Source organism: Pangasianodon hypophthalmus, chromosome 12 (genome assembly GCF_027358585.1).
Source record: "Pangasianodon hypophthalmus isolate fPanHyp1 chromosome 12, fPanHyp1.pri, whole genome shotgun sequence".
NCBI lineage: Eukaryota > Metazoa > Chordata > Actinopteri > Siluriformes > Pangasiidae > Pangasianodon > Pangasianodon hypophthalmus.
The window spans coordinates 6,758,531-6,784,662 of record NC_069721.1 but is presented as its reverse complement, the minus strand read 5'-3'; the positions used below and the strand labels follow the sequence as shown (position 1 = coordinate 6,784,662).

At 37.7% G+C, this 26,132-nt stretch overlaps 2 protein-coding genes across 5 annotated transcripts; one reads left to right on the top strand and one right to left on the bottom strand.

The window, feature by feature from the left end:
* Positions 1–371: 371 nt before the first annotated feature.
* Positions 372–11,779, top strand: a1cf (apobec1 complementation factor). Of its 3 annotated transcripts, none has more exons than XM_026915452.3 (12): positions 372–529; positions 2,543–2,686; positions 4,409–4,543; positions 4,838–4,968; positions 5,054–5,292; positions 5,606–5,770; positions 6,458–6,555; positions 6,662–6,941; positions 7,451–7,644; positions 7,949–8,085; positions 8,960–9,129; positions 10,674–11,779. In XM_026915452.3, the coding sequence occupies exons 2-12, from the start codon at positions 2,588–2,590 to the stop codon at positions 10,823–10,825; spliced, it is 1,800 nt and encodes a 599-aa protein (XP_026771253.1). In that variant the 5' UTR covers positions 372–529; positions 2,543–2,587; the 3' UTR covers positions 10,826–11,779. The 3 variants fall into 3 exon arrangements, with proteins under 3 accessions (XP_026771253.1, XP_026771252.1, XP_026771254.1); XM_026915451.3 differs by having other exon boundaries at positions 7,427–7,644; XM_026915453.3 differs by having other exon boundaries at positions 7,427–7,644; positions 8,960–9,138; positions 10,674–10,812.
* asah2 (N-acylsphingosine amidohydrolase 2) lies at positions 11,333–25,869 on the bottom strand. 2 transcript variants are annotated; one of them, XM_026914654.3, is made up of 21 exons: positions 25,812–25,869; positions 25,260–25,418; positions 25,066–25,169; positions 23,401–23,544; positions 23,139–23,315; positions 22,853–22,980; positions 22,367–22,444; positions 22,076–22,196; positions 21,797–21,922; positions 21,552–21,638; positions 21,371–21,475; positions 21,089–21,170; positions 17,798–17,913; positions 17,627–17,721; positions 17,489–17,528; positions 16,527–16,625; positions 15,701–15,796; positions 14,281–14,433; positions 14,129–14,185; positions 13,947–14,035; positions 11,333–12,203 (listed from the first exon to the last, which is right to left on the bottom strand). In XM_026914654.3, exons 2-21 carry the CDS (start codon positions 25,390–25,392, stop codon positions 12,005–12,007), a joined length of 2,229 nt encoding a protein of 742 aa, XP_026770455.3. In that variant the 5' UTR covers positions 25,393–25,418; positions 25,812–25,869; the 3' UTR covers positions 11,333–12,004. The 2 variants fall into 2 exon arrangements, with proteins under 2 accessions (XP_026770455.3, XP_053094394.1); XM_053238419.1 differs by having other exon boundaries at positions 25,260–25,421; positions 25,812–25,844.
* Positions 25,870–26,132: the final 263 nt, after the last annotated feature.

Here is a 26,132-nt window from a genome sequence, read left to right as displayed (position 1 = left end):
TCCATGATAATATGATATTTTGTGATAATTATTTACTATAACAATTTTTGCCATAAACACATAAACTCACATAAACACATAGACTCTGGCATATTTGCTATCAGGTAAAAGAACAGCATAAAGTCCACGTCCGTGATTTAAAAGTTGCAACCAACCGCAACAACACCAAAGAAACACTCTTTCTGAGTTCAACCAAATGAGCAAGCAGGTAAAACATAACGTGTTTGGAGATATCTCACAGAGGGCCTTGGCTCCAGGGGGTCACTAAGCTGGAGGCACCAAGATCTTTCTGTTCTTGGACAAAGGGCTTTGCATGGACACACAGAAAGAGAGAGAGTGAGAGAGCGAGAGAGGCAGGGAGATAGGGCTGGTTAACGTTTAACCCGCCCAGCTTGTAAAGTAGCTCCAGGACAGTGAACCTTTGGAGTTTGATATGATGTGATTACAGAATCACCCCAGTGACATGTTGCCCAGTTTACCAGAATGAAGGTCTGAGTCTTCCATGTGTTGATCTCTGAAAATTGCTCAGGTAAGTCCCCACTTTCTTGCTCTATGGCTTGGTGCAACTCATTGAGGCAGCTTAAGAAGATGTTCGACTAACTCAGTTTCAGGACTCTAGTATTTTGCTTATGTTTGTCACCTGTGAACTGATGCTCCATTATGATTGTAAAGGTAGTACATAAGAAAGGGGTGAGACACTTGCATGGCCACCATAAGGAATCAGCTGGACTCACGGTAACAGATGGGATGTAAAGAAAGGGAATCGATACTTCCTTTATGATGGCTAGCACTGACGAGCACACTGTACACCACTTATTTGCCTAGTTCAGCTGATAAAGGGGAGTAGAGTTGCTCCTCATAGTGGATCTACGTGGATGATCCTGAAATGTGTCTAGTAACCATGTACGTAGTGGTTGTGTGTTCACTTGCTAATCACTTCTTGCTGATAAATATTGGAATGGAAAAAGATAGGCACACAACACAATCATTGTGAAATTAATGGCTTTGTTTAGTACAGGCATAATGCCATTAGGCACGGATTTAACTTCCTTGAAAATTAAATTTTCACAACAAATAAATGAGTTGCACAATTAAAAAGAAAAGCATCTTCCTATCACTAAAAATACACACTAAGCAGAGCGAGTGTTGCTTTCAGGCAGTACAGGACATAGTGGCCTTCAGTTCAGTGTGTATTTAAGCTTTGGTCAACACAGCTCCAAAAAGCAGGTACTGATCTAAGCCAGATAAGATGCCGTCTAGTTATCTTGTTTATGCAAACGGTAACCAGGCTAGAGTGGAGAGCACCGCAGATATCCCGGATTTCACTAATGGACCTTTCTCCTACTGTATTATGGCCATCTCCATAATGTGCAGCCTAATGCTTGGCCACAAAACAGACTCTATTATCAAAGGTGTTTGCCTACATGTTTTTTTTTTGTCAATAGAGTGCAATCATGGCAACAGTCATAATGATTTTTTTTTCTGTTTGAATCAATTGCCAGTCCACAGTTTGTTTCACTGTTAGTCATCAGTGATCTATTTTTTTCCAGCCTGAAGCCTAGTGCTTGTTTCAGGATGCCTGAAGAATTCAGGATGAGCTCTCGTGTGTCCATTAGTGATGCAGTATTAATGCTTATGAAGGAGAATCAGTCAGGCAGCTAAAACTTGTGTGTATCATGGCAAGGTGAAAGAAAAGAACTTTTCATTATATTGTTGTGTCACACACACATCACATGTGAAATAATCATGATGCTTAAGTGCAAATATGAATTGAACATGAATGGCAGTCTTGTCTTATCTGACCCTTATGCTAGAGGAGTGTGCCTGGTTTTCATGTCCCTGCTTTGATCAAGCAAAGCGTAAAAGAGACAAAGACAGGCACTTCATTGATTATTAGAAGTAGTCCATCTTCTTCGCAGTTGATTCAATCAAGCTGGTTACACAACAGGCTCATCTGCAGTTTGGGTTAATAAGGTTTGGTCTGATTGGCTGATGGAGCACTTCTAGCAGTGATCACAAAGACATTTTGTAGGATTTATTTTCCTAATGCTAATTTTGGGGGTTGGGAGAGAAACATAGTGTTATACCCTCAGTTTAAGCAAATACAGTCGTGCTGGCTCACTTCAGTTAATAATTACACAGCGGTCCTTGACCTGGAGCTGAGAAAAATGTCTCTCTGCACTCATAATGCTAACACTAGCCATTACAGAGAGAAGCAATATACATGAGATCTCCTTTTTCATGAATATCTAAAATGGAGAGTGAAAATGACCTGGATCAAGTACATATCCTACCAGATGCTTGGTATATAGCTTTCGCTGTTTGTAAGGTTAACTTTTCTACTTATTTATCTGCTAAATATGCAACGCTAATAGACAATTCTGCACTGTGACCTGATATTTAATTCCTTAAAGCTAAAGTTAAAGAATTTTCACTATTTGCATCTCGACAAGGCGAAATAAAGAGCTGCCATGGCTTCTGAGCATGAATCAGCACCTCTGCCTTGTCATTCACGTGTGTTTGAACTTTGATTTAATTTCAGTGAGCACCCCTAATTTTGCTGATTTATTGCTGATAATCACTCACAATGGAAACCAATCAAAAATGCGGGGATGGACTGACTGGCACGCAGAAAGAGGCTGCACTGCGCGCTCTCATCCAGAGCACAGGATATCAATTGCACCAGGTAGGAGCCACCACTGACAACAGACTACAATACCCAGCATGCCCTGCCTCAGGCCAAAGTCCAGAGAAAGAGATAGAGCTGGGTTTGGGATAGAGGCACTTTAAGAGAAATTATTCTCTTTTTATAATTGGATAGTATACAGTATAATTGTACAGTAAAAATTCCCACACTTTTTTGGCACAAGAATATTTGCTGCACATTCTAAATTGTTTTAAAAATGATTTTTGTGTGTGAAAATAAAGCATTTAATATAACATATGTTGGAAAAATGACCATCCACATGTTTCCCTGCATCAGATGAGATGGCAAAACTATGACTAATGCAAAGACTTAATGTTGTATTTCCATCTTATGTTAAAGAACAGAAGAATTTAGTGTTACGACTCAGCTTTTTGATCATTTCACCGTAGTGGTGTGTTATAGTAATGTGCAAAAGTCTAGCGAAGCACATCTAAAGAAATACAGTAAAGTGAAGAGGCCTTTAAAAAAAGAAATAACTTTTTAGGTAATAACAGTAATCAGTAACACACCCAATTAAAAATTAAATCAAATCACAATTATTTGTTGAATACATTAATTTTTATTTATAGTATTATGGTGATTGCCAAGGAAATAAAATGGTATGGTATTCCAGGTTTCTTGGAGAACTCATGAGAGTTCTTTTGTCTCTGCAGGTAAAATCTCAGACAACCTCTATTGGGTTTCTGTGTAACATTACATTTTGGGGGGAAGAAATTATAAACACACTAATGCAGTCGGCTTAAAATAAGCCTGTTTGGATTTATAATTGATATAAAAGTTATTTTTAAAAATATATATGAAAGACAAAATTGATAGAAAAACCTAGAATGTCTGAGACTATTGCACAGAACTGTATGTATATATAGAAAAGATCATTAGATATCTTTAAAAAACCCTCTATCATAATTCATACAGTAACCTATAATGTCATGAGAATGTTTCCATACTTATGAATTTAGAACTTTGCAGGTTTAATTGGAAACCTAGTGGAGGTCATTTTCCACCATATTTTAGTCTGAAAGCACATATTTCACAAAAAAATATTAGGAAATTGCTTTAAAATATTGATTTTCTTTCCCTTTAAGGCGTCTGAATTCAGAATTCTGTATTGTTCATGAACTTTGAACACAAGAGGCTTGTCACCTATGATATTACTGGTGTAGAAATACCATTGGGAGCCAATAGTTCTTGAAGAGTATTTATAGTTATAGCACCACCCTGTGCTGAAAAATGAGCAGTGCCGTCCACATCTGTCAAACTAGTGCATCTAAATATGAGCTACAGAAGTATTCAGTACCAACGTTATGGCAAATACCAATACCTTCTCCACTGTATAGATTCTCATTGGTTCCTATTTTTCTTATGACCATGGATTATTTGCATGGGATTTCAGCAAAACCATCTCACATTAAAGATTATACTGATTCTTCTTAAGAACAGGTCAGAATCACAATAGTGATAGTAAGTAGGCTAATTATGTGAGCCATCAATGAGCTGGATGAGGTGTCATAAGTAGTACAGAGGCAGTCTACTGGTGAGATTAAATCTCTCAGCTAAATAATCCTCCATCACTCCATCCTTGCAATAACAAATGGTTTCTTTCAAAGCACTTTGGTAATGGGCTGATCTCCACCTGCCGATCTATGGACGTTCAGTTTGGTTTGCATGGCAATCTATCACAGTTCTTGTTCTGTCCTGTAGGAAAATGGCCAGAGGAGATACGGAGGTCCACCACCTGGTTGGGAAGGCCCACCACCAGAGAGGGGCAGCGAGATCTTTGTGGGCAAATTACCTCGGGACCTCTTTGAGGATGAGCTGGTGCCTCTTTGTGAAAAAGTAAGACATTTTTAAAGACATTACACCAAATCTGTTGGTAGATGACACCTGGCCAAATAAAAATTTTGGGTTATCTGAATCTTCTGAAATGTATGTTTGGTTCAAAGAACATTCAAACTAATTTTCTGGGTGTTTGTTTTTAAATAACATTCCTAAAACATAACAGGAATGTTTCTAGGGGTGCGATAGTTTACACTGTGAAGTAAACTATTATTACGTTCTCTTAGCCTGGTATTATCATAAAAGGAGAAAGGTTATGGTGCTGGTAGTTATTATTTCTTTTTCTGTTTATAGTTTGGCAAAATATATGAAGTACGGATGATGATGGATTTCAATGGCAACAACCGAGGTTATGCTTTTGTCACCTTCAGTACAAAACAAGAAGCAAAGAATGCCATGAAGCAACTCAATAATTATGAAATTAGGTAGGACAAAGTCTCAAAAAAATATGATTGATTTTGAGACTGCAGCACACAGCTAACTGCAAGTCATTTCCTAACTTTGGTTTAGGAACGGTCGTCTCCTGGGTGTGTGTGCAAGCGTGGACAACTGCCGCCTGTTTGTGGGAGGCATCCCGAAAACCAAGAAGAAAGAGGAGATCCTGGCTGAGATGAAGAAGGTGACGGATGGTGTGGTGGAGGTGATTGTTTACCCCAGTGCCGCTGACAAGAGCAAGAACAGGGGCTTTGCCTTTGTGGAGTACGAGAGCCACCGTGCTGCAGCCATGGCCAGGAGAAAACTGCTGCCAGGTAAAAACACACTGAGAGACAGAAAGTGATAAACATTTCCATCAAGAAGCGCTTAGATAAAAAAGATTGCTTGAGGGTTCATTGTACGGTTGAAGGTTATGTCTTTCTAAAGACGTTTTACTCGCAACTTTTTCGGAATGGATGACCTTTAAACATTTAAGGGTTTCCTCAGAGTATCAAACCAAATATTTCTTAAGAGTGTAGTTTCAATGGGTACTGAGCCTCCAGCTAGTCTGTGCAAACATTCTTTACTTTGTTTAAAGAACCTGCAAGGCCCATGCATGGCACAGTTTGAGACTGTCTGTGTTTACAGGCCGGATCCAGCTGTGGGGTCATGCCATCGCTGTGGACTGGGCAGAGCCAGAAGTGGAAGTGGATGAAGACACAATGTCCACTGTGAAGATCCTCTACATCAGGAACCTGATGCTGGCCACGACAGAAGAGACCATTGAGAAGGAGTTCAATGCCATCAAACCTGGTAATTCAAAAATTCACTATCTGAATATACACACCAAACCCAATCCAATTTTTTTTGGATTCTACTGGGTTGGATCTGATTTAAAGAAAAAATTTAAACGCTAGTGGCATGGCAGTGCATTGGGGACCCACATCCCCCTGCTTCAATTGGAGTTTCTGTGCGTGTTCTCCCCATGTCCAAGTGGGGTTTCTCCAGGATTTCTGTTTTTTTCCCACATCATAAAACCATGCCTGTAAGTGGACTGGCTACTCTAGATTGTCCCTTGGTGTGAATGAGTGTGTAAATGGGTGTGTGAATGGTGGCTTGCCCTGGACTGGCATCCCATCCAGGGTGTATTCCCGACTCATGTCCATTGTTCCCAGGATAGACTCCAGATCCACAGTGGCCCTGACCAGGATAAAGTGGTTACTGAAGATGAATGAATGAATGAATGAATGATATAAAATCCCACTTTCAAAAGGTCCTGGTGTTTGCACGAATGTCTTAAGGGTTTTTTTCAAATGCAAAAATGTCAAAATTTTAAGAGCTGTACAGCATTTTGACATCCTGAGCCATTAACTTGCTCTTCTCTGAATTCTGCTCCTACCTATCACAAAATTTTATGTTTCATCTCTTTGGTTTATGCTTTTAATTAAAATCAAGGGATCTTGGTGGCAGGATTGAAAGATATATGTGACGTCCTCACAGGTGCAGTGGAGAGGGTGAAAAAGATCAGGGACTACGCCTTTGTTCACTTCACTCAGAGAGAGGATGCTATTGCAGCTATGAACGCATTGAACGGAAAGGTGAAGAAACATGTTGTCATGGCTATAACATTCAAACCTCATTCCATATAATGTAGCACATTTTGATCAAATGACACAGTGAGTAATAAACACTTTAATCCTTCAGGTGATTGATGGCTCTCCTATAGAAGTGACGCTGGCCAAGCCAGTGGATAAAGACAGTTATGTGCGTTACACTCGTGGCACAGGAGGACGAGGGGCAGCTCTGCTGCAGGGCGACTACGCCTACACACTGGGTCAGATGTATGACCCCTCAGCTGCATACCTGGGTGCCCCAGTGTTTTATGCACCTCATGCTTATGCAGCTCTACCCAGTCAGTTCCGCTTCCCCACTGCTAAGGGCCATGTGAGCACTCGGGGTCTGGTGCGTCCGCCCTCTGTCAGAGGTGAGTGTCTTAGACAAGTACTCACAATTTCTGAGCGAGCTGATCCCTGCAAATTATACTGCAACAAAATCCAAATCAACAAGTACTGATCAAATGTTGTATTAAACATTATTAATTATAACATTATTAATAATAATTGCATTTTTTGAAACATGTAAAATAAAGTCCAAAAGACAAGCGCACATATCTGAAATAAGCTAAATGTTTCATTGTACTGTGTGACATTTGCTTGTCAGATGAACTATGTGGCATTTGATGCAGCACTTTTCTGAAGTTGTTCTCCATGCCTGCATAATACAGTCATGTGATTACTAGAAATTAGGACATCAGCGTCAATCGGCAAATAAATTGACATCACAAATCAGATCTACTTAGACGGTGTATCAGAGCCTGTACTGTGCTGGCTTGGAGCTTTCTGAATCTTGATCGAAACCCAGGTGATTTCTGGTGATTTGATTCGATTCAATGCCTTCTTGCATTCCTAGAAATTTACATGAATATGCCTGTAGGGGCGGCAGGTGTGCGCGGGCTGGGGGGTCGAGGCTACCTCGCCTATGCAGGCGTGGGCCGTGGCTGCCCCACGTATCAGCTAAAGTCTGACAAACACCCTGATGACAAACTCTACGATCTTCTCCCTGGCATGGAGCTCACGCCCATGAACCCCGTCACCCTGAAACCACAGGGAATCAAACATGCTCCACAGGTAAACACAAAGAATCAGAAAACGTCACTTCACTATTTCAAGCAGTCTGTTCATCACGATTTCAATCAGATATTATTGGACACTAAGTTATCAACAATTCCACCAAATTTGAAATTAATTAGGCTTTTTTTTTTTGTTAAAAAAAAAAAAAGCGAATACAAAGTTTGGTATAGAGTATGGAATACTTTATAATTCTAGTATGGAAATGCAAATAATTTTACCAGGGGATATTCATAAAGCCTGTATTTCTTGATGAGGGTAAAACTGTAAGCTATACGTATATGTAATGTCTTCCATTTTAAAGATCTTGGAAGATATTTGTCAGAAGAATAACTGGGGACAGCCAGTGTATCAACTTCACTCAGCCATTGGACCAGATCAGAGGCAACTTTTCCTTTACAAAGTCACCATCCCTGCTCTGGCCACTCAGTACCCTAACATGTAAGCTGAACCCTTCTCAATCTTCCTTTTGTATCTGCACCTACCTAAAAGTCTAATCCTACTACCACGGTTTTCATTTCAAAATGACTAGAACTTTACTAATTTAAACAAATACTACCACTTCATTAATTTATTAATTGATATATAATTGATTACATTATATTAATTTGAATAATGTAATATAATATAATGATTATAATAATAACAAATTGTTTCAGGATTATTTTAAGCTTAGACGCATCCATTTTTTTCAAGCTGAGAATTTTTTTCTAAAATTTTATATATATATAATTATTTCCTGAGTCATTTCATTTGTGAAAATTGTTTTGATGCCAATATATTTCATTAAAATTGAAATTACACGCATCACACAGTGCTAATTGTCACCATCTGTTACTAGTGAACACCAGATGTTGATTCATCTAGTACAGTTTTCTAAGTCTTATGCATTTTTCATTGTCTCTGGTTCTATTATAGACTTCTTTCAACTTTTCCTGACTAAAGAATGATGTAATCTTATTTGAGAAATATAATTTGAGAAAATCTTATGATTAAATAAACAAAACTAGTCATTTGATGTTGGATCAGACTTTTGGACCTTACCATAGTACCATAGCACCAAACATTCATATACACAGTAAAAAGTCTTATTTTTGCTTAATATTTTTATAGTTAGAACACATTTAACATTTAACTGAGCATGTAGAGCAGATTGCTGTAAATGAATGGTGTAATTGTCAGCAATTGTCAGACCTTTTGGGGTAATTTGTTCTGCATTTTTTTTTTTTTTTTTAACGGGACTTTTTGGATTGACAAAAAACCTCACTAATGTGCAAGGCACCTAACCATTAATCCTTACCATTCTTTTTTGTAGACACCCGTTCACCCCAGCTAAACTGTGTGCAGCAGTGGATGAAGCCAAAATCCACGCAGCGGAGCATGCACTGCAGACTCTGGGTCTACACACAGAGGGCGCTGATACTTCTGCTGCTGCTGCTGCTGCCGCTGCCGCTGCCGCAGCCGCTGCTGCTGTGGCATTCCCAGGTATGTAAGGTCTGTAATATACTTATTATAACTTTATTACAGTTACATTATTGGGTTAAAGACACTTTTTGAGCTTAAATTTGAGCAAGTTGAGCAAGTCTTGTTGAGTGACCAGACTGAGATTTATTAAACATGTATAATCTTAAAAAGAGAAAATATAAAGAGCCAACCCAGCTAAGAAATTTAAAAGATTTCTGAAATGTTATGACAAATCTCTAATATTGTTCACTCTCGTTCAATTTTTTCAAAATGTCTCAAAATTTTTGGTTCCATGAAATTTCTGGGTGTTCTGAGAATGTCCTACAATGTTGCTGCAAAATTTTTAGTTAGTGTGATTAGTACCACTAATATCTGGGAAACAGGGACATAGCAAGACCATTTACAAATGGGATATTCAGGTTAGACCCAATGACTTCATTGGGGTGGCAGTCTAGGGTGGGGCAAAACACTAATCCACATAGAAAATGACATAATGTGGCTATTCCTACCAATGTATGCCCTTAGGATCCCCATCACAGGTAAAAGGCACGTGGCTTAGAAACATTTGTTTGAATCTAGCACACTACAAAAAGTAATTGCAAACATACACTATATGGTCAAAAGTGTGTGGACCATCACACTCATATATGAGCCTTCCCCAAACTGTTGGCACAAAGTTAGAAGCACACAATTGTATAGGATGTCTCTGTATGCTGTAGTATTAGAATTTCCCTTCACTGGAACTAAGAGACCCAAACCTGTTCCAGCATGACAATGCCTCTGTGCACAAGCTCCATGAAGACATGGTTTGCCAAGGTTGGATTTGAAGAACTCAGGTGGCCTGCACAGAGCCCTGACCTCAACCCCACTGAATACCTTTGGGATGAACTGGAACACCGAATGCGCCCCAGGCTTCCTCACCCAACATCACTGCCTGACCTCACTAATGCTCTTGTGACTGAATCAACACAGCCACATTTCAAAAGTGTCTAGTGTCTTCCCAGAAGAGTGGAGGTTTTTATAACAGCAACAGGGAACTAAATCGGGAATGGGATGTTAAAAAAGCAAATATGGGTTTCATTGTTAAGGTGTCCACATACCTTTGGCCATATAGTGTAACATTAGACTTTGTTTTATGAAGTACACTTACATTACGAATTCAATATCATTACCTAATGGTCACTAATAATGAACTAAATAAATAAAATGTTATGCATCCAAATAATGAATGTCATTATCCTAATAAAAAATAAATAAATAAAAATAAAAAAATAAAATAAAATTTGACCGGTTTGTTTGTGGTCAGTAGGGCCAGAGAATAAGTTCACTTCTGTGTAAGCTAGCTAAACCTGTACACACGTTGACAGTCCTTGCCATTGGACTTCCAATGATGAATTGAACTTTCAAATTTTTCAGAGATAGTGGATAGTTCTGTTGTTATTCAAACTAGCCTACCACGGCAAGCTTGGTAAGCGTACTATAAACTCACGAGTCCATAAATACTTACATTTCTGTCTTAGACGCCAAAACAACAGTTAACTCTTATTTCTCCTGTCTGTTTCCAGGTTATGCAATCGCCAACACCACTGGCACTGTGGCTGCGTCTCAGCTCAAACAAACTGTGTCTCTGGGGCAGGACCTGACAGCCTACGCCACCTACGAGGGTTATCCAGCGTTCGCTGTCACCACCCGCGGAGATGCTTATGGTGTATTCTAAAACTCATAAGCAGCACAGTGTCTGAACATCCATTCTGTATGAATGAATGTGTTTTGTGTTTAGTTGAGCAGAGATGAATGCTAATGTTGCCTGAATGCCACCTTTGTCCAGTTCACCCTTCATTATATAGAACGCAAGTCAGTTTTTGTCATAAAATACCTTTCATACAAGTTGTTAGGGGAAAAAAGTCATTAGATAGCACCCATACAGCTCTTAAAAGAGACAAGGTTGTAAAACCTGCCTGTGTATGAGATCAGAATTTAAATCTGGTGTCTTTTAGGGTTATTAAAACTGCCATTAAATGTATAGTTAAGACTATAATATACAAAAACAAACACACTGCCCCATTGCTAAGGATGTCATATTGCCATACAGCTTTGATATTGATTTCTTTGGTATTTAAAGTTTGTGGTAGTGGTGCAAGTGTTTCAGTATTTACCTTAATAAATAATATATATATTAGGAATTTTTAATATAACAAAAACCTAAACATATACTATCATGCTGCAAGGCATTTTGTCTTTTCTCTGTTCTTTTTTTAAACTGGCATTACACTTTGTTTTTTAGCTTTATAAGTTTTTTTTTCTCTGTGCTATGACATTTATGATAATATTTCCAAGCTTGCTACCTATGAAAACCTTTGAATATCCCACCTCATCTTTTGTTGGATGAAGAATGTGACATTTTGTCAGATACCTTGATGCCTAACAGTGACAGTATTAAAGTGTGTTTAGCACTTAGAACTTATTTTTATACCTGAATTCCAACACTATTTGTAAGACATTTTAGGATATTGCAAATCATCTGTCTCAATGACTGGCATAAGAACTAGAGGGGAAATCAGAAGAGGGTGACAGGGAGGTTTTTCAAATTCAAAACATCATTATGCTGCGAAATAAGAGGGAGAAATGGGATAATTTGGATGTGTCCATCAATAAATTCTGTTCAATTCTGTGTCTATTTCTGTTATTTCATTTTTTTGTGGAAATTAATTCAACATTTATTCTGATTTTAGGAATAACCACAAAGAATTTATTTCATACAGTCCAAATACAAAGACGTTACTTTACAAACATACACAGTGATTATGGCAATCATTACAACATAACATTCATCTAATTGAAGACTCTGATGGCAGCAGCTCCTTGATGGTTGTCCTACTATGAAGGCACTGAGCATTCAAAAGGAATAGAGTGTTTTGGTGACTCTGAATGTATCTGAAGTGCCCTCATATGGAGTGATCACAGGACTGGGAAAACTAAGCCTTTTGGAGTGTCCAAAGTGACGAATCCTGTAGGTGCCTGTCTCTGCTGAGAGAGGGATATGCCACTCCACTGTGGTGTTGCTCTGACCACCCGTCCCTTTAATCCAGTAAAATCTGAAACACACACACACAGAGAGAGAGAGAGAGAGAGAGAGAGAGAGAGAGAGAGAGCTTTTTCATGATCCAATCTCTCTGTCATCACTCTTGACCTTTAAACCTGTCTTAACACTTCAGAGAAGCAATTTGAACCACAAAAAGCCACTTCAGACATGGCATACTATGAAACCTACTCACCCTAAGCACAATAAGGATAAAAACAGGTCCATATGCTTTAATAATAGCTCAGGTAAGAAAGAGAAATAAGGCATTTGTGGTAACATTTTAACATGAGCATGCTGAATTAGCTGAACTGGAATAGTTCGATTGAGTCCCCATATATTCTAAGCAAATGCACTCAAAGACGAGATCAATTTTATGTCTAGTTCCTAAACAAAATGTACATCAAGGTCATAAAAGCAGTGATAACTGGTTATGCAACCATTCCAGACAAGCAGCCGAGGGTTAACATTACTCTAATATGACTTTTATGGATGTGGTTTATAATATTCCTGTGCAGATTGCACTTGAATTTTTCATTTCATGTCACATCCATAACAGAGGTTAAATTTTTAATTTCAAGCCCATGTCCTTCCTACTACCACCAGTTTCCAGAGGAAAGTCATGAACTATGGATGTTTTTGATGACAATTATACCACATCGCTGTTGAATTTTCAATTCTGATTGGTCAGAAGGTGTTGATTTATTTTCTATAACAGCAGCTCAGACAAGCTAACAGGTTTATACTGTATTAATGGACTTGTTCTAATACATTATTTTTCCTATAGTAATAATTTACACAGAGAATTGAATGGAAGACGCTTCACTTAAATGGATTAAAAAGTGTCCATGGGGTTTTCTAGTAGGAGATGTTTATTTAGCATTTTTGGAAGAAGTCTCCAGTGAACAGTCAAAGGTAAAGCTAATTTTTCCTGCACAGGAAAGTCTGTTTGTTGATAACATGACCATATTTAATGGTTTATAATTGCTATAAAATAATTGATACCGGGAAGGATCTTCCAAAATATTAAACATAACTATAAACTGATTAAAATGTATGATGTGTTGTTCTTTAATAAATAAAAAAATGTAATAATTGGCAAATTGCTGTGATATAAGAGGAATAAATCACTTCAGGACATGCTGTCATAGGAAAATAAACAACCCTTGTTTGGTAACAGTAACTCAGAGTATCACATCACCCTGTCATTGTTTATTTTCCTATAAGAGCACACCCCCTTCATATTTTATTACTTGCTTACCTTCTGCCTTTGGTGTTTTTTCTGGCTTCAGAATTAATTCAGAAATGTCATATTTATACTCAGGAAACTTTCTCACCTACTTGCTAGACATACCACAGATACTTATTAATGGTTATGCAGCAATGTGGAAAACTACATTCTTAGAAAGAAAATAAGGTCAAAGCCCACTGATTTTTGTAGTTTTTGAAATTTTGAACATTTCAGTCCAGCTACCATATTAACTCTTGGAAAACAGGTTCCTCAAGCGTTCTGTTGATAATCTTTTTGTGGCCTCTGTTTATTAGTGGTGCAGTGATAGCTCACAGTATGGCCCTGACTCAGCTTCTGCCTTATCACTGAGTGCACCTTGTAAGATAACTCAGAGTACACCTTTGGGGAAGTGATCTTATAAGTGGCCAAGGTTATGCTTTTAATAAAAACAAGCACATTTAAACAGCACATTATATAACAGTAAGATAAATATGCACATACGGAAAACGCTCATTAAATCTCCCCTACCTTGTCTCCCATGACGCATCTGTATGAACAACCTCCCATGTGCTGGTAGTCGTGAGAAACTTCTCCACTGTGATGAAGGTCTTGTCTCTCTGAAATCAGAAGGCTCACAGATTAGGAGCTGTATTGCAGGTAGAAGGTTAACCATCTATAACAAGTGTGACATTAACTTTCAATTGCCCCACCATGTCTCCAGAGTTTCTGGGGTTTCCAGCAACAAAAGTAACAGATGCAACCTCTCCCTGCATAAACACAACATTCATCCAGCAATGAAATCTTAGTCTGAATCATTTAGTCTGTGTAAATAGTTAGTGTAACCAGAATCTGTTTGACTCACCACTTTATAAAGAGGATTGACCTGCTCCAGGACCTGACCGAAGGTAGTGTTAGTTGGTGTTTTATCTGCTGGCACAGCTGGTAGCAGTGAGATCAGCTGACTGTCTTTGAAAAAAGGAGGCTCAGGACCTTTCGGTAACTCTCCAGTCTTACCCTGTTATAGAGAAGAGCATTCCATTCCATGGAGTTTAAAGCACAAATAAGAAAATATGGTCAGAATTCATTTATCTTCAGTAAATGCCTTTTCCTGGTCAGAGTGGCAGTGGATCTGGAGCCTATCCCAGGAACACTGTGTGTGAGGCGGGAATGCAACCTGGATGGGATGCCAGGCCATAGCAGGGCATCATGCTCACACACATTCACACACCTCGGGGCAATTTAGAGCAGCCAGTCCACCTACTGGCAGGTTCTTGTAATGTAGGAGGAAACCGGAGAACCCTAGGGAAACCCACATGGAAACTGGGAGGACATCTGAGAATCCAGCCTATGCATAATACTGACTTGAAATGGGTCTACTGAACAGTAGATTTGGGTGGTTTCATGCTCTGGCTAAAAGTTCACCTCACATACATTGGTGGCCAGATGACTCTGGCGTGCCCTGTGTTATATCACCCAACCTTGTGAATCAGTCCACTGAATTTCAATGAGAGTGAGTCTGCAGAGAATACATTGCTGGGCCTGATACATGCCCAGAAGTATTATTTGCTCCAAACTGTAGCCATCCAGTACTCAGATTATATTATGGGGTAAGACATGTGAGGTCCCTTTTCTGAGACTAACCCCCTGGGTGGACGACGGCATCATCATTTTGGACTACAGATGGGCTTTACACTCAGTCCATACTGTGTTATGCCACTATCCATGAAATAACTCCTCATGTTCCATTTAGAGATGTGCCCCTTTAGCCTGAAGTCTGTGCTGCTGCTACCTGGACACCTCCAAGCACTTTCTCCAGATTTTACGAGATTAAACTCGACCCTTCCAGTGGTGTAGCTTTTAGATATGTTCTAAAGTGAGTCTTGTTCCTTATTACAAGCTCGGTATACATTATCCAAGTGTTACACCTGGTGGTTAGGAAGGATGAAAAAGTATGCTAGGTACATATGCAACTATGGCTCTATGAACCCTGGATAACAGTCAGGAATCCCTGAAATATCTGTATGTGACTTTGTTGGAAAATCTCACATGTACACAAGGAAGTATCCACAGATTATATAATGCCCCTGGCAGTTAGGAAGTGTGAAATAGGATCTTAGCTATATATGTAACTAGCATTACCTATCTGGTTGAATTTGAAGGTGGCTAGGAAGTTGCAACACTACGCACTACACCACTGTGCAACCCAGGACGAGAATTTCATCACAAAAATCTTGTGATAGTTAAAAAGTCTTATTTAATAGTGATAGTAATAGTGTTCTTGCCTCTGCAATGGCTTTGGCAAGGCCTCTGAAGTGCTGAATGTAGGCTGAGAGAGTGTGAGGCCCGTAGATGGTGGAAGCACCTTCATACCGCTGCACCTATGAATGAACATTACCTCAGTAGATTATATACAAAATTATGCATAATGACCAAAATTTGAAAGAGCTTACATAAGCATACTTCATTACTATACATAAGTACAGTATTGTTTTAGGGGATTTTTACATTACCTGAGTATAAATGTACTTATACTTGTATTCTTACTCAGTAATATTTTCTTTTTAGTCCTTGCATTTTCCTTCTTTAGACATTACACAAATGTCAAATCTTAATGACTCAATTTTTTTTTTCTTTTGCCCAGTTACCAATTCAACCGATCCAATTTCTGTGCAATTTAAAGTTATTTGTAACTTTGTATGGGTCCCACAACCAATCATCTCTGCACAAGAACCGCTTGCTTGTTAGTCTTAATCACTCTTCATATATTAAAGCTACTTTACTAAAAAGAAAGAACCTGATCTTAAGGAAAAATTTGTTTGAATTTGAATCACCACGCTTGAATGTCATTCAGTTTCCTATGAAATAAGAAAAGGTACAAATTTTATCTCCTCCCCTGACCCCAAATTTAACTATTGTAACTTTTTATATAACTTGAGGCACGCAAATAAATTTCCAACATTTAAAAATAAATAGCTACTTACACTTCTAATTGCACATTATTGTGACACAATACCTCTATTTTCACCATTTAATTTTTTCTGTAAATTTTCAACCCCTTTTCTGGTCAATTATGAGCAAAAACAAAAATAAATGGCTATATGCTGATACCTGGTACTCTTCATAGGTGGTAATGTAGTGTGTATAGATGTTGCACAGACCAGTAATGACCACTTCTGTGTTGGTGAAAGTATTTTTTGACTCCAGTTCCTAAAGCAGATGGATATAAAACATCATTATTCCCATAAACATAAGCACTTTCCAAGTGTTGGACCACAGTGCTCACTAAATAGATTGATATGAATGGAGAAGCCATAATAAGAATGATTCATTAAAAAGAATGGTTACTGGCTGATTGAAGTGTACATTTAGTTAGCAATTTTAGTTTAGAAGGACATTCTGTTATGGTTGAAAGGACCTTTGGTTCTTAGAACATTCAATCTGTCAGGTTTTCTGTGTGAAACATAACATTTAGCAATATTCCTACAGTGCTGCTGCAATGTTTTAGTTGTAATAACGTTACCACTTATATTTCTATAATATCTATAAAGTTTTTGTCTAACTGGTAATATTCTTTTTGTTTTTAATTTGTTTTACCAACATTTTCTCCCAATTTGTTATTTGCAAATTTCTACCCACTAGCTACCTCTCCCCATGATGCAACAACTACCAACTGGGTAACATCTTTTCAAACTTCTGCTCATGCTACGTCACAGTGCAGCTTAACGCACTCAGAGAAAAGTGTTAACTACCCTCTGCTGCATACATGACGCACAGGCTCTTACAAATGGTTAGTGTCTTTCTGACTGACAGGAGAAAGTGTATGCCATCCCTCCCACAGACAGCCACTTTTGTTTTCTTGGACATCTGGCCACAGATGGCTGTAGCATTGTTACAGCATTGGTTGTAGCATTGTGGGAATTCATTACCACAGCAGATGTTTTCAGAACATTGCAGGAACATTATTTCTGTAACATTGCAGCATAACCTTCTTAGAACCTCTCAAATACTTTACTAAACTTTCTGATTACATCTGATAATGTTTGCTGGGCTGTATGTGTGCATGTTCTCACCTGTTTGACCGCCTGTCTGATCCGTCTTCCTGACATAGTGCTAGAAAAATATGAAGGAGGCAACATCTCAAATCATACAGTTGACATGCCCTTGCTAGTTTAAACAAATCTAATATGGGTGTGTCCTTCTCTACTTACCTCACTTCTCCAGGGACTGCCACTATGGCCACTGATCCAATAGTGATGATCTGTACGTCCACTATTTCTGGGTGCCAAGGGAGTGGCCATTTCATCTGGAAACAAACTATTTGTAGATGAAGTATATAAGGAAAGTTGTCTAGACATTATTTTGTTATAACTTGTTCTTACCTCTCCAGTACTAAAGAGAATGGGTTTGGGGTTTTGGCAGTCCTGAATTTCTTTGGAAGGTTCACCCAAGAGAGCGTCCCTAATACCATCCCAGAATGGATCTCCTTCAATTGCCCCTGTACATGTAGATATCAGATACAAAATTAGAATACTATTATACCCAGTATCTTTGGAAATAATATGAGCAAAATAAAAAACATGTAAGATTTTGAATGGACAAGGCTGCCATGAGCTAATGAGTTCAGTTTGTATTGAAACTGTGCTCATGGCTGTTCTTTTGATGCATACTCCTCAATTGTTTCTTACAGTAAACAACTTTGTTTCAGCCCCACAGCTTAAGCAAAGTCTCTTACTACAGATGAAGGAATAAAAGCTGTCACGTGTCAGCGAATAAAACCCAGTAACTACATATCCATTGGACTCCAAAGCTATATCGTCAGCTGTAACTGCTGAGTCATGTTGCTGCAGATAAACAATTACCATCAATATCTATAGATGCTTACTCTTTTTCATTTCTAAGTCGAATACCCTTGATATCTGTAAAGTCTTGAGAACACTATTAAAGACCAGTGACTAGAAGTGGACTGCTATTCAGTTATTGTCATGGAAAATAGAAAACGAAAAAGAAGGAAAAAATAAATCTATTTAGTCCTTAGACCACTGTAGTAGATAAGAGACTGCATATATGAATTCTGATATTTTCTGTTTTTCACTAATTGGTTCAATAAAATCACTCCCAACACCAAAGGTGTGTCTCAATTATGCATGATTCTGACCTTGAACTTAAGCCCATTTTACCATCTCAACAAGGAGCAGTATTAAGCAGTATTAAATCCAGGACCAATGTCTATTTGCTGTAATCACAATATGAAATTTGTAAATGTAAATACACTGGCAATATTAAATACCATGTTACACTATTAATTAATTAATTAATTGTATCATCCCTGTAAACGCTATGAAAAGAAGGAGTAGCAAATGAATGCTATCAAAATAGCAAAATAAAAGCATGGAAAAAATACCTACATCCCATACACACATTACAATGTCATGCCTAAGCTTTACAAGCTTTCTGTCACTGTACTTCAAGGTCATCATGCAAAAAAATAGAATATGCTGGATCAAGAGTTATTTTATGAGCTGTACTGCCAAAAAATGAGGGTGAAAGCCATACTGTTACAATTATGACATATTTTCAGGGTTTATCATGATAGTTCCAACTAGCCCTCCTACTATTACTATTACTATTCATATATATCATTGTATCAGTAATTCTAATTTGTTTATTTTTTAAATTATATATCGCTTTTGGGTTATATTTTATTGCATTTGACGGCAAAGAAAATGAAGATGTTCTATTTCTTGTTTTAAGGGCAAGGGCATGTACTTGCTTTTAGTACAAACACTTACAGTAAATGTTTAACCAAACTGGAATCAACATTTTTGTGTATTTTCTCATAATGGCAGACTGTGGAGAGGCTGTCTTTGCAGGCATTATTGCTATTTTTTAGGAAGGACAGTTGTTGTAGGCACAACAATGTACTTCTTCTAGATTGAAGGTTCAAGGTTCTTTATTTGTTACATACACATTACATGCATGTGATGTAATGTAGTGAAATGTTTTTCCTTAGTGCCTCATCCCACAGTGCAAAAATGATACATAATAAAAACAGAATATAATATAATAAAATAAAATCTAGTAGACTATATGTAAGAAGGTTTAGCAGCTTTTCTCATTGTTTATCCCACATTGCTCACATTGCAACATTTCAAAAATGAATAATATTTGTGCAGTGATATAAGCCAAAGAAAAAGAGCATGTATCTGCACCACTCACAATTCATCAGTATCAACGACAGCAACAATTTAATACCAATATAGGGTTAAAAATTAGAAACCAAAACTGGAAAATTAGGACTAAAATTATTTAATAGGCTTTTGGAGTAAGCAGGTATAGCAATTACTAAAATTATTGAAATTAATCACAGTCCTGTCAAGAGTTGCATAATGTGAAAGTCCACTTCTTCCAAACTCTGGAAAACAAAAGTTTTGCTGATTCTCATGCTTATGCATGTAGTTTCCACCAGATATTTCAAAGGTAAAAGGGACCTCTTTCTGACAGGGGTAATTGCTTTAAAAAAGAAAAGATGTCAGGACACTTTCTGCCATGGTGTTCCATTACCATATTATACTACATCCATTATACACTTGAGTTGGAGCTTTGATCATTTTTTCTTGAAAACTCTTGAGACCACATAAAAGTATCTTTGGTCTGGGTCTCATTTCTGAGAGTATGGTCTGTATTTGGATTCTGGCTTTTGGTCTCAAACTGCATTCTCCTTCCTGTATGCTGAAATAATAATCACCTCTTTCCAAGCTGTTTCTGTACTGCAGTATAGAATGTATGCATGTATGCCTAATTTTCACATAAAACTGAATAGAATTGTTATATCTCCTGCAAAGCCTCCAAACTTTTGTTTGTTCTTCACTAAATTTACCATCTTAAAGGAAATATTGCAATTCATTTACAATCTGAATGACATTTCTTAATAGTTAGATTGGATACTCTTTCAGCTAATCATTTGAAATGAAAAGCCTTTATAAAATACAGTTTTGAAAATTTTGAAGAACCTTCAAAATTCTCAAACTTAAGCAGACTGGTTTGGGTCTCAGACTCTCAGTTTTGACAGGATTGGTCTGGATCTTGACCTTGAGAGGGCTGGTCTTGGTATGGGTCTCAAACTTGAGGGGACTAACCAAGGTCTGGCACTCAGTCTTCAGGGGACTGGTCTGGGTCTGGAAATCAGACTCTCAGTTTTGAGAGGATTGGTCTGATTCTGGATCTTGACCTTGAGAGGGCTGGACTGGGTCTCAAACTTGAGGAGAGTGGTCTGGGTCTGGGTCTTGGGAGAATTTGTCTGGGACTGTATGTTGACATTGTGATGGCTGGTTTGGGTCTCAACCTTAAGGGGACTGGCCTGGGCCTGGGTCTTGTACTCTCCATCTTAAGAGGATTGGTCAGGGTCTGGATATCAACCTTGCAGGAGCTGGTCTTGGTCTCAGTCTTGGGAGGATTGGTCTGATTCTCAGTCCTGAAGGGAATGGTCTGGGTTTCAGTCTTGGAAACTTAAATGGGTCCTGACCTTCAGGGCACTGGTCTTGGTCTGGATCTAGGTCTTGAGTGCAGCGGTCTGGGTCTTGGGTGGGTTGAGCTTGTTCTCATTCAGGAATTCCAGCTCTGCTAAATACAGCCCATATATTAACTGCCTCATAAAATGGAGATTGATGTACCTTGCGTGAAGTTAAGGTCTCCTCCTCCATCTATTGTTCCTGCAGCAAAGCTGTGGCCAAGTGCAGGCTTACATGTCTTGACCTGGTAGTGGTATACATCAATAAGTTCAAACTTCATGCTCAACTATACCCTATAACCTGGATTTGCTAATGCAGTCTTTGTCATTTACTGCCCTCATGGTTTATTAAAACATGCTAATTGTTCTGACAAATAAACCCTACAATTTTTACAAGAACCAGGGTTAAAACCAAAGTAAATCTGGTTACTCAAAGGTTACTTACACTGTGGGTAGAGTTAATCTGTACAGTTACGTCTGTCATGTTGACCCACTGATGTGCAGTATGGAGACTGCCATGTACCTCCTGCTGAGCACTGCCATAAAGCTCCTGCATATTAGTACACTGCGTTAGTGTGGAAGATAAGTGTACAAAATATTAAAAACTATCTATGCATTCTGAATACCTTTGCTCTTTTATAGATGTTTTCTCCAATAATCCTGGTGCTTTCAAACATGTCATTACCCGGTCCAAAAGCAACACACATTTTAGTCTGTGAATACAAACAAGAAAAGAGACTAAAACCACAAAGAATTGACAACCAAGATAGGGTTTGTTTTATACTAAACACTAAACAGTACAGGGCAGGGATGGCAAAACACTACAGGTTATCATATTTTCCTTATATGAGTATATCTAAAGGTATCTCACCCCACCAATAGGACAGGAGCTGTTGAGATAATCACACTTCTCCCCAGTATTCACACAGTATGGTCCACGAGTATTGGGAGACACATCTCCGCTGTTACTGGTGGGAAACGCTGCTACAAATGGGCCCTAAAGGGCGATGATACAAGGCACTCTGGAAATGCTCTCCCTTTTGTTTGATAGTAGTTTGATATAGTTATATATTATACACATCTCAGTTGTGAGCTGTAGGATTAAGAATCAAACTTAATAAAAATTCTATAAATAAATGGGACATCTCACCTCACCAGGCAAGAAGCCAATGTTTTTTTCCTGTTCGAACAGATAGGAGGCATAGCCAAGATTGTCTGAGCTCACCATGTGATTGGTGTAATTCATACTGACTGGATGAACAGCAAACCAGCTGAGAGGAATCCCAAGGAAAGTGTGCACATATACATTAAATATACATTTCTTTAAGTATTGTAATTTGAGATCACAACATATAAATACAAAACCAGAATTCTGCCATAATAGCACAATTTATGTTTCAAACGTCAGTTTGTATGAAATACTAGTTTGAAGCCAGCATACCTGAATATTCCCATTCCATCCCCATCCAGATCTGTGAACTTTAGGCTTACAATCTGCTCGTCCGTATTGGTTTTGTACCTGTAGATAAAATCTTAACCAATTATCACCCATAGTTACACCTTATACATTCTGTATCTCAACAGACATTTGCATTTATGCATCCAATAATCAATTAGTCAACTAATAGTAATTAGTTGCATAAGTAAGGAATTAAACAGATGGGGCTTCACATCGGGCTGTATCACACCACCTGATCATTAATTACTTTCCTATAAAAGCATGTCCTGGAATGCGCCATTCCTCTTATACAATGATAAAGTTTTTATTTTCTTAATTAAAGAATGACACATTGTACATTTATCAGTTTATAGTTAGATTTAATGTTGTGGAATGTGTGAGAATCAAGTTCCTTACTTATCACTTATGCTATAGTTTATAATAGCTTATATTTGTATAAATAGACAGTATTCATATTACACATAATACCTTTCTCTTTCCTCCTCAGGGTTGTTCATGTATGAGTGTGGACTCCTGTTGAAGTTACTATCCACAACATTTCCTTTGTTCAAAAAGATTCTCCCGGGCTTCATGTTTTTATGCGCCTCATCAATGCTCTGTTGAAGCAGATCATGGACATTGCATAAACATTAGACAATCAGTACATATTACTATTCATGATGATAATGAGGCCAATTGTACTTGTGAATGGTTTTGATTAAACAGTCTGTACAGCAGACAAGGACAGAAGCGATGTGATGAATTTGTAACACACCTTCACGATTCCATTCACAAGAGCTTGGATAGAGGGCTTGATGTAGCCTTTACTGGTGATCATAAAGAGGGTGTACTGGAAATACCCTGCTGGACCAGAGTGTGTGTGTGTGCCACTCAGAACTACATTGTCTTGCCTGTAGAGAGTCCCATATTTCACCTCGAGTGCCTTGAGCACCTACAAGAGCCGGGTCAGTTTGAGATACGAACCAGCTGGAGTTATAATTCAGCACTGAAGATTTTTCTTTTTCTCTTTGACTTACCTCCAGTCTTAGTCTTTGTGAGACCATGCCTATGTCAGTACTCACAAACACCACTCTCTTGTTGCCATCATCCACAATGAAGGCCCTGCTGAACAAGCGAGTGTGGATTCCTCCTGCAGTCTGATCAGAGTTAGCATAGCCCATCTTTTGCAAAAAAAAAAAAAAAAGTCCTGTGAGTTTGGACAGCATTTTTGATTAGAACACCACAGTATTCTCTTTACTCATTTGGCTGATGCTGAAGTTAGTTGTGGTGGTTCAGTGGTTACAGCTTTGAGTTGCAAATTAGAACGTTGTGTGGTCAAATCCCAGAGACAATCTGCTATGGTTGGGTCCTTCAGCTCAGTTGTAAGTTGTTGTTTTTTTTTAAAGCATCACCCAAATGAGCAAATGTACTGGGTTATGTGTAATTTTACTATGTAAGATATTACAGTACTTTACAATAATGTTTATTGTAATATTTTACAGTACTTTATTGGCAACCTTACTGCCAGTAAATTACTGTAAAATTTACAGTCAGTTTTTACAGTGACAAATCTAGCAACTTTTCTGAGCAAATATAAGAGACTGTCCTGCACTCAAAATGGCTCTCTAGCTCACATCACATCTGCTGGTTAAAAACTGTGTTCCTGTGTGTGTGTAATCGATTTATGTCTATATCATATGCTATAAGTCTAAACCCTAATGGTTTCATAATAGTAATGGCAAGCTACTTAAGAGCAGTAAAATTAGTTTGTCTAAGTGACTCACTGTCACTGCTTCTTGGTTATATTTACAATTAATAAAAGCAAGTTATTCCATCTGAAATTGGTTAGTTTGTGTCTATTTTCTCAATACTCACTACCATGCTATATTTTGTCTGCATTCTTGACAGATATTGTAGTATAGTTACTTTAGTTCTAATTTATAAATACATAAATAATTCATGGTGCCATGGCCAAAGATGACTTCTTTCTATATGAAACACTATCTATTATTTTTTATTCAGATAAAACTCCATTCTATTCTAAGTGTTTTCCGAAAAATGTCCTTCTTCATGTAACACATTTTGATATGCACATAATTATGATGATTCACTGGATACGCATATTAATCCGTCATTGCAAAATAACAAGTAATAATTTTTATCTTTTTTGTTACAGTATGTGATGTGACATCCCACTTTAACTATGGATGCATACAGTCAAATCATACAAGCAGCTAAAGTTCTCTTGTTTTTTTTTGTTTTTTTTTACCTCCAAATCTATAGTAAAAGCAAACAGCTTCCTCATTTAAACCAATAATTATTTAATCTTTATTACTCATAATAAATCTAATCTAGATAGTATGCATTCAGATAGGCAATACTAGCTAGGGCTGGTATTAGAATTGTTATGTACAGTGTGTGTGCGTGTGTCGCATTAACTACTTTTTTAATATATACTGTATATAGCAGCACAAAGGGTGTTCTGGCTTGCCCTTTCTCTTGAAAAAAAAGGAAAGCGTGAAAGCACCCTGACACTGTAGCTGTGGTTCCTGCTTCAATCTTATAAATGTATTAACCTTTGTTCCAGTTCAATACAAAATGCAGCACAAAATCTTTGACTGAACTCACTCTTAGGAAAGATGCCACAGTTATAGTCAATAAATGGATTGTTAATGGAAATGTATAATATAAGCCCAGCTCACCAGAGGCACATCTGCTACTGGTCCAGTACAGTCTGCTCGACCCACTCCAATCAGATAGGGGTTTTCTCCAAATTTTTCAGAGGCAGTAGGATCTTCTGTAACCTCTGTGTAAGATTTATATTATAATTATATTATACAGTTTATTCATCCAGTAATATCTTTAGATGAAAATATCACCAAGGAACATGACTCACTGTGCTCTTGGAAGTTAATGTAAAGCGCTAATATGGTCATAAGTCCCACTGCGATTCCAGTCATCAACACAAACAGAACTATGAGCAGAACCTCCAAACTGGTGAGCTTACAGCATACAGATTTATGAGCCATGCTTCTGCCCTGGATGTAGACAGACCCTACTTACGTGGGAACAGAGTGCAAACACAAAAACGCAACTAATGACGACTAAAGAATACGACATGAACATAAACTCTATGTAGCAAACAGCAACTCATGGCTCAGACACTTGATACTTATTATTAATTATTATTAATAGTAATAATACTTTACTAATAATTTGGATAGATATTTGTAAAAGAATATAGAGAAATACAGAGATCTATGAGTAACTAATATTACTATACATACATACATACATACATATATATATATATATATATATATATATATATATACATATATATATACATACATACATACATATATATATATATATATATATATATATATATATATGTGCTGAAAAAACTTGTAAGTTTCACAGTTGTAAATGATTGTAAATGACTTACAGTGAGCGAGCAGGCTCCACAACCAAATCAATATCTCTGATGTGAGATACAAATGGCTCTTGCCCTGATAGAGCAAAGATCTTATGCTCTCCTGGGGCAAAGGTAACTTGGATCCTCTATTTTATAGCCATTATTCAATACCTTCTTGTTCTTGTCTTGGACTGCCACTATAAGATACCATAAGATATTAGCTAGATCGACATGCAATTTGTACATCTACACAACAAAACTAAAACTTCATGATAGTCATATTTAATAAAGAATAAGAGAAATCTGTGTGCTCTATGGAAGAGAAAGACTTTTCATTTTTATATATTTAAT